General features: G+C 38.0%; 1 protein-coding gene across 2 annotated transcripts; it reads left to right on the top strand.

Annotated features, from left to right (window-relative positions):
- Positions 1 to 828: 828 nt before the first annotated feature.
- Positions 829 to 7742, top strand: LOC119886745 (glycerol-3-phosphate dehydrogenase [NAD(+)], cytoplasmic-like). 2 transcript variants are annotated; one of them, XR_005441542.1, is made up of 9 exons: positions 829 to 956; positions 2543 to 2720; positions 2821 to 2961; positions 4033 to 4171; positions 4688 to 4800; positions 5503 to 5739; positions 5853 to 5959; positions 7106 to 7260; positions 7336 to 7742. XR_005441542.1 is itself a non-coding variant. In XM_038697680.1 (8 exons), the coding sequence occupies exons 1-8, from the start codon at positions 913 to 915 to the stop codon at positions 7200 to 7202; spliced, it is 1056 nt and encodes a 351-aa protein (XP_038553608.1). In that variant the 5' UTR covers positions 829 to 912; the 3' UTR covers positions 7203 to 7742. The 2 variants fall into 2 exon arrangements, 1 of the variants encoding a protein (XP_038553608.1); XM_038697680.1 differs by having other exon boundaries at positions 7106 to 7742.
- Positions 7743 to 8809: the final 1067 nt, after the last annotated feature.

Genomic DNA, 8809 nt, shown 5'->3' with positions numbered 1-8809 from the left:
TACAAGTAAAGGTCCTACTTAAGTATTTAAAAGTGCTTTGTTAATATTGTTAATGATATCCGTGCATGAGCAGCATTTTGCTGTTAGCTGCTCGAGGTGGAGCTATAGTTGCTTCCCAACCTTAGGGTTTAATCTTTAAAACTGTATTGTATTTTATAAACTAAAGTTTTTTTAATGTAAAATAAGTCTTAGTCTGAAAAGTAACTAGTGATTATGATAAATGTAGTGGACTGAAAAGTATATTTCCCTCTGAAATGTAGTTGAGTAGAAGTGTGAAGTAGCAAAATGGAAATACTCGAGCAGTTTTAAAGTTGTTAAAACAGCTAAAGTTAAAGTAGCATAGTAATGAAAAAAATGAATATTAGTTATGTTGCACCACTGATTTTCACACTTGAGCAGCAGCACCCATAAGATGTTGAGTATTTGTGTTTGAAAATGACTTAATAAATTGGTAATCAATATTGTTGCAGATTAATTTTCTGTTGATTGATTAATAACCTACTAAACATTTCAGCTATAGATTGTGATGCATTTGAGGGACCAGCATTTTCTATAAAATAAGACTGTGTGAGCTTGTCACTAGGAGGCAGCAACACAATTAACTAATATAACTTATTAATAAAACCAACTAAATTAACTGCTGTTCTCTTAAAAGTCATCATATTGCTTCCTCAGTGACTTGAGTTTGTATAATGTCAACTTGCAGGAGAAAAACATGATCATTGTGTGAACAGGCTATGTGTGTGTGAGAGAGAGAGAGAGAGAGTTTATTCCTGAGAGGCGACAGAGCAGACCAACCAACAGGAGAGGGTGTGCCTGTGCCTCAGCCATGTGTCCAGTATAAATACCTTTTGTCCCAGCTTGAGTCTGTCTTCACAGCGGCAGCAGCTCCGCCTGGAAGTTAAACACGTGATGGCAGCACCGAAGAAAGTCTGTGTGGTTGGCTCTGGTAACTGGTGAGTAGAAGGGATATTAGAGGGTTTGAATGAATGCACTTTTCAATGTCTTTCACTGTTTATTTATTTGGGTCTGTCAGTGGTGCAAAATAATGAGTTTATAGTTTGTTGTCTGGATTGGATTTCACACAGTGAAGTTTTGTGTGAATGTGGTCTAAAAGTTGGGAAACTGGAAGAAAGAGGACATTAGCCTTTGTGAATAGCACATAAATACTACATGAAGTTAATAAACTCACCTGCTGTTTTGCTGAGTGGATTTTGCTTTTTCAGAGAGGGGGTCCTCTGAGACGCTGAAGGTCTGAGTTTATGGTGACCTTTCATGCCTCAAAAATTCAAAATCTTTTTTGAAGAATCAGCTCCTGCCTTTTTATGATGTAGCAGTATTTGTGCTGAATCAGCTGTCATGTGGGGTTGTTATCCCTCAGCCAGCATGACATTTAGATTAGTCAGTGGAGGAAGAAGTATTCAGATACTTAAGTTAAAGCAGCAATACCACAATGTGAAAATACTCCATTACTAGTGAAAAGCCTTAGTGTCATTATCAGCAACATGTAACTAAAGTAATAGAAGTACTCATTATGCAAGCATAGAGGCTCTTGTCAGTGTATATTAAAATGTATTATATAATTATGGTTATTATTGATGCAATAACACATGAGCAGCATTTTAATACAGCTGGTAGATAGGGAGATTTTTTAACTAATATATATGTTTTTTTATACAAAATCTTAATCTGCGATGTAATTATGCATACAAAAATGCAGTGGAACAAAAAGTACAATGTTTCCCTCTGAAATGTAGTGGGTTTTAAATAGCATTAAATGGAAATACTAAGTAAAGTACCTTACAATTGTAAAGAGTATATACATTCCACAACAGATAAATTGTGACTGGACAGAAGTCTAACTGAAATGTGCTAATAAATACCAACTTACTGATACATAATATTGATATATGATCTTAAAAAGGAATTTTTCATACATCTTATCCTGTGTTATGTGGATAATTAATACCCCGTCTTGAAATAAGACTCTCCTCATGACTAAAAAATGGTCTTCTATTATTCTTTTTCACCTGTAGTGTTATTCTTGTCAGTAAAAGCATCTGAAAAACTGTGCAACTCCTGTCACTCAACATTTCTTCACAACAATTCTATGACTAAGACTAATAGAGGTCACAAGTCATTTTGACATTTATCATCATACAATACATTACTGCGTAAACATTGGACCTTAGTTTATTTTCTTTATGTGATATTTATTTATTGCCTATGTATAAATTGCTTGCTTGATGGCGGTGTGATGACTGCTTACTGTACAATAACTTTCCCCTCAGGGATAAAACAGATAGCCTTGACCCTTGGTCTTTAAATCAATTACAAACTGTAAGAAGTTATCCAAGAAATATATAAAATCAGGGCAGGGCATCCTTAATATCAGTAAAAATTGATGAAAAGAACATTTTCTTGTGTAAAAATACACAAATACATAAAAAGTCAGTATAAGCTAGAGCAACATCAGAGAATTAATATGACCTCCAGACCAGATATATTACAATGTTTCCATTGTGTGCCTCCATGTCTTCAGGGGCTCTGCCATTGCCAAGATTGTGGGTGCCAACGCAGCCAAGTATGACAAGTTTGAGACCACAGTGAACATGTGGGTGTTCGAAGAGATGGTGAACGGCCGTAAACTCACAGAAATCATCAACACAGACCATGAAAATGTGAAATATCTGCCCGGTCACAAGCTGCCCCCCAATGTGGTGAGCATGAGAACTGATCTTGTTGACTAGTAGTGGTCACACACTGTATTTTTTGTTTCCGTACGACTGAAGTTTCACCAGATTCTTCTCTTGTCATCAGTTGGCTGTTCCAGACTTGGCTGAGTCTGTGAAAGGAGCTGACATCCTGATCTTTGTGGTCCCTCATCAGTTCATTGTGAGAGTATGCGACACCATTAAGGACCACATCAAGAAGGACGCTGTAGGAATGTCTCTTATCAAGGTATCATTTTTATGCCTCTGCGATGGCGACAGCCATGGCCGGAGGCATCATGTTTTCAGGTTGTCTGTCCATCCGTCCCATTCTCGTGAGCGTGATATCTCAGGAATGCCTTTCTTCAAGTTGGGCACAAACGTCCACTTGGACTCAAGGACAAACTGATGAGAATCTGGTGGTCAAAGTTCAAGGTCACTGTGATGTCACAAAACACGTTATTGGCCATTGGACACACAGGTTTGAATTTCACTTCAGCCATTATTTAACACCATAACTCAGAAACAGAAAGGGAGATTGTGACCGTATCTTACTAATGGTCAGACACTGAATAGATGACACTTTTGAGTCAAAGGTCATTGTGAGGTTTGTAGCCCTAATTTAAGAAGGGCAATTCCAGATTTCACACACACCTTGACTGGGACGACACAATGCATAAACGATAACTAGCACAGCACTGGCTTTCCTCCATCTCGTCCATTCTGCCTTTCACTTCCTGCCTCATTCTGAATTTCGAACGTTATGCGACTCACATGACTGCAAACAACATAGTGGAGCTCGCCTAGCTTATCGTGTTTCTAGGAGTGAGTGAGTGAGTTTCACCTACAGCTTACAGAGAAGCTTTGCATCTAAAAATGCCAGGAGAAAACAAAAGCACCACATTTTGTGTCGCTATACTGTATAAGAATTCATGTTTACACACTATTCAGGTAGGCATGTGTACCTGTTTAGCCAATACATCTATGATAATCCTTCACTAATCAGTCCAACAATGTAGCTATATTAATGGAATCATACAATTGTGTCGTCAATATAGTCATTATCTTCCATTTAACCAAATATTCTTTATACCTAGTATTTAAATCGTTTGAAGTATTCAGTACATAGTATTATATGAGTCTGGACAGACATGGATGTAAACTGCAACTTGACTGGTTGGCAGTAATTCTAGTTTTCTTATCAACATATTTTGTGTTCATAAAGGAATGAAATAATAAAACAGGAAGTTACCTGTCTCACAATGCATCTTTCATGATACACAGTGATTTCTTGATTTTCCTGGTTATCTGTGTGCTCTAGGGCGTTGATGCAGGTCCAGAGGGTCTGAAGCTGATCTCGGAGGTCATTCGAGGGAAGCTGGGCATCGCCATGACGGTCCTCATGGGAGCAAACATTGCCAATGAGGTCGCTGAGGAGAAGTTCTGTGAAACAACCATCGGTATTAAGGATGAGAGCAGGACATGTGTTGAGTTTCATTCTTGAGTTAGCGGTCATGGGCCCAAAGTGACATTTGTCTTTTAGCGAGGACTTGCTATGAGAGTAAAGCACAGTGGTGCACTGTATCCGAATGCAATGTTTACAGGACACATTCATGTGCTGAAATATAAACAAATCATTTAATTTTTTTTCAAAACTAGATGCACTCAGTGGCTCCTATAGTTAGAGGAAGACATTACTGGGTGATTTTTGATATAGCTACAGCCTAATTAACATACAGCAGGTTGTAGGCTATTGGTCAAAAAGATCATCAAACATTAAAGAGAATGAGTGTGGGGTGCTCTGTTCCTCAGTTTCTATGAAATCAGTATTTAATACAGAACATCCTGAAATTTTAATTTAAATTTGAAAGGTTTTAACAGAATTATAGGCTTATTTGTCAACATATTTATTGTTCTATACAGTATATGCTATGGAAACTGATGATGAAAGTTTAATGTGTTATTATTGGACGCAGGGTGCAAAGACAAGGCTTACGGGCCAATGCTGAAGGAGCTGATGCAGACCACCAACTTCCGTGTGTCTGTGGTGGAAGAGTCTGATGTTGTGGAGATTTGCGGGGCGCTCAAGGTCGGCTTTTGTCCAAACAAATTTACTCCTCGACTTTCACATCCATCTGACCACTGTCGCAGAAATGTCAATGTCGTGTCTGTGCTTAGGTTTTTAAAAACACATTATTACACACTGCATCGAATGTTGTCATAGCCAGAAGAATGTTGTCATAGCCAGAAGAAGTCCATTTACAAGATAATGTTTTGTAGTTTAATACTAGAAGGACATCCACTGATATATCTCATCAAATTTACCTTTTGCTAAAACATCTGTAGTCATTCAGACATCTTTTTGAAAGCCAGTTATCTTAAAACCTTTTCAGGGAAAACTTTAAAATGACATGGTTTATTGCAAAATGATGAAAGAGATACATCTGCTCGTCTTCAAGGGGCAGTATTGGTCCCAAAAAACCTTAAATTGTAAATTTCACAGACTAATCACTAATAATCTCATTGTGTTTTTGGTCATTTGGGGGTTTAATATGGAAACAATATTTAACAGGATGTGGTTAGGCTATGCATCATTAGCAGTAACCCAAAGAGACAAATCTAACCAATCAATGTATGATAGCCAGGAAAAAATATGAAAATTTTATTTTTGGGGCATTGTTTTCTTATTTCAACAGTTAGATTAATCAAAAGCATAAGTAGGCCTAAACACCTTAACATGTAAAGTGTGCAATACATTAACAGCAGCATCTCCTCTTTCTCGTTGCTGCAGAACATTGTAGCTGTTGGGGCAGGTTTCTGTGATGGCCTGGGATTTGGCGACAACACCAAGGCAGCAGTGATTCGTCTCGGCCTGATGGAGATGATCGCCTTCGCCAGGGTCTTCTGCACAAACTGCCCTGTCTCCCCGGCCACCTTCCTGGAGAGCTGTGGCATCGCTGACCTCATCACAACCTGCTACGGTGGACGCAACCGCAAGATCGGGGAAGCTTTCGCCAAAACAGGCAAAGTACGGAGAACAGGTTTTTTGTCTTCCTCTGTATTTCTCTTTGGTAATAACTCCCCTTCTTATGAAACCCATGGTGATGTAAGATCAACCATCAAACGTATCCCTCTGTTTAGACCATTGAGCAGTTAGAGAATGAGCTGCTGAACGGTCAGAAACTTCAAGGTCCAGCGACTGCAAGTGAGGTCCACCAAGTCTTGAAACAGAAAAACATGGCGGAAAAGTAAGTTTGATGAAGAGGATCTTAATCACAAGATGGCTTATTTATTATTTCTACTATTACTGATGCATGTCAGTTTAACTAAGTGCATTTGAATTAGGATTCAACTGGTATCTTCAGAAAATAATATTTGAGTTCACATTATGTTAAAAATTAACATGGTATTTAAAGGAATAATTTGACATTTTGGGAAATGTGCTATTTAGGCTTTCTGTCTGAGTCAGATCAGAGCATTTACCATAAACCATTTTTTATCACCCTAAGATGGTGAAGTCATGACCCTCCCTACTCTGCCTCTGATTGGCTAATACTAGTTGCATTTGATGGTTGAGTTGGTTAGATGTTAATGAAGCTAACGTCAAAGAATTAACATGTGTAGATGATGTGATGAAAAGACTAGGAGTCATTGGCTTAAACACATCTGGTGTATACATTTGTGCGTGGGACATATAGCTGAGTTACCTAGCTTGTAGCAACCAAGCAATGAACATTAGCTAGCATTACAGCGTTAACATGTTGGTGACGTATTTCGGGCGAGATGAGAGATTTAGTTCATTGAGCTGTTTTCACACAAATGTTTACTTTACTAGTTTACAACTAACTTGACAATTAAATTGACAAACATCATTCAGGCCACAATTCAAACAGGATCAAAACATTAATTGTCTCAGAGTTGGGCGGGTCATGCCTTTGCCATCCTGGGAAAAAATCACGTATAATAAAAATTATGCTACAACTAGCAGCTGGTTAGCTAAGTTTAGCAACCTCCAAAGGAGTATGTTATATATTGTTTGTTTAATACATACAAAAAACATATAAAAGTGTAAAATAGCAATAAATTGTGGTTTTATGAGGGATTATGTGCTGGATTATGTCTTGGCCAGACAAACAAACAAGCTTTAATGTAAATTAGCGGGCTTAAGAGATGCTAGTAGGTTTTTTTACCTTCAGACAGAACCAGGCTAGCTGTCTTTATACTAAATCAAGCTACGCAAAACAGCTGCTGGGTGTAGCTTCATATAGCCTACAAGGATAGGAGATGTACCAATCTTCTCATCTAACTCTCAGCAAGAAAGTGAATAAGCCTATTTCCCAAAATGTTTAACTATTCCTTTAATAATTTCCATCATCATTCTTTCGCCTCTCCAGGTTTCCTCTTTTCACTGCTGTTTACCAGATCTGCTTCAACGGCCACGCAGTCACAGAGTTCATCAACTGTTTGCAGAACCACCCAGAACACATGTGAAGGAGCATGGACTGATGAATGGGTGGAAGTTGAGCTTTTACACTACTGTACAACCCAGGTGATTATAAAGGGGGGAAGGTTATGTGAAGACCGTGCCTAATCTTGACTACTTTCATGTTTGAATCTCAAACAGAAAAGGGGGAAAAAATGGAGCGGAGTTGTCTTCTTTACCGGAGCTGCGGTGTTGACCAGCTTTCTATTCCATTACGGAAAGAAGCATAACTCCTTTTTGTTTTTACTGATTAGACACACACATGTCACAGACTGATGCATACATCTACCAAGTCTTAAAAGTTTCAGAATTTGAATTACTCTGCCTTACACAACACACGAACCCCGACCTTAATGTTACGAAATGTTACACCATTTCTTGTTTAGAAGTGCCTTGTCTTTTCACTGTATGTTTTCCAATGTTAAACAAAGCACTGCACACACACACACACTAGTTACCACTCCTGCTGTGTTGTTTTTCTTCTGGACTTATTAAGATGCAGCCAACTACCTAACAAGATTTATTTTGGAATAAATTATTGAACTTGTTGCCTTTGTGCCTGTGTTTGTGTTTAAAGTTTTCTTTTTAACTTGCTTGTATCTGCCTGCAGGACATACTCACATAAACCCTACAGCCTCACTGTAACCTGACCTGAGCTTAGTCAGGCTGCCACTCTAAACTCTTCACCTTTACCATTTTCTTCTTTCAACTTCAACCTTTCTTTAAGGTCACATCCTGCCTCAGTCCTAATAGGTGATGGCTGTGTTGTTCAGTATGGATTATTGATAGTGATGTAATTAATTCAGTGACTTTATAAATGTCTTTGTAACAAAAAACAACCCACTAGATTAACAACATTTTTATTCTGTTGAGTAATTTACAAACCAATCTAACTTTTTCTGCATTCTGTTAAAATGCAAGCAACCAGTATGTGTTCATTAACAGCCATCTGTCTGTCACCATATGTCAATGTATCCCCTCAATGCTCAGTCACTGTAAGTCACAGTGGATAAGAGTTTCAGCCAAAGGCACCATGGAAGGCAAGGGGGTAGCCTATTTCCCCTGGCTGTGAAGTGGTATTATACATTCCCTGCCTTGCCAATATTCTCAAGCAAAAATCCTCTCTGAGTATCCATATACATATATATATATATATATATATATATACAAATCCATCCATTATTTTGGCGACCGTGAAGTTACATACATTTGCCACTTGTTTAAAATTTGATTCCCTTGCTGAAATATTTTGCATAGTTATTGAGTCAACTGCCCTGTGAGATTTCTAATAATAACACGCTCCAAAGGGTCAAAATATCCATCTATAATTAGACGGCGGACAGCACTGCAGCTGCCTCATCCCTGCTTAACAACACAGGTGTAAGGATGCCTTTTATCGAAATACTACACCATTGTGGTGACATTAAAAAATCATAATGTTGCTGTCATATTTCAGTCACTTCGAGCTCCATTTTAAAGTTTGGATATTTTAAATGAATAGTTACAATATTTATAAGGACTTTTAATGGGGCACGATGTACGTCTGAGCTCTTACAGAAATAAAATACCCTACTTGTATAGGTCAAGATGTTACATAATATTGGACTATTTGTAG

This window comes from Micropterus salmoides, unplaced genomic scaffold, assembly GCF_014851395.1.
Source record: "Micropterus salmoides isolate LMB-PRFRI ecotype aquatic unplaced genomic scaffold, ASM1485139v1 Ms_hic_scaffold_4, whole genome shotgun sequence".
Classification (NCBI taxonomy): Eukaryota; Metazoa; Chordata; class Actinopteri; order Centrarchiformes; family Centrarchidae; genus Micropterus; species Micropterus salmoides.
This window is presented reverse-complemented; position numbering and strand designations above follow the sequence as displayed.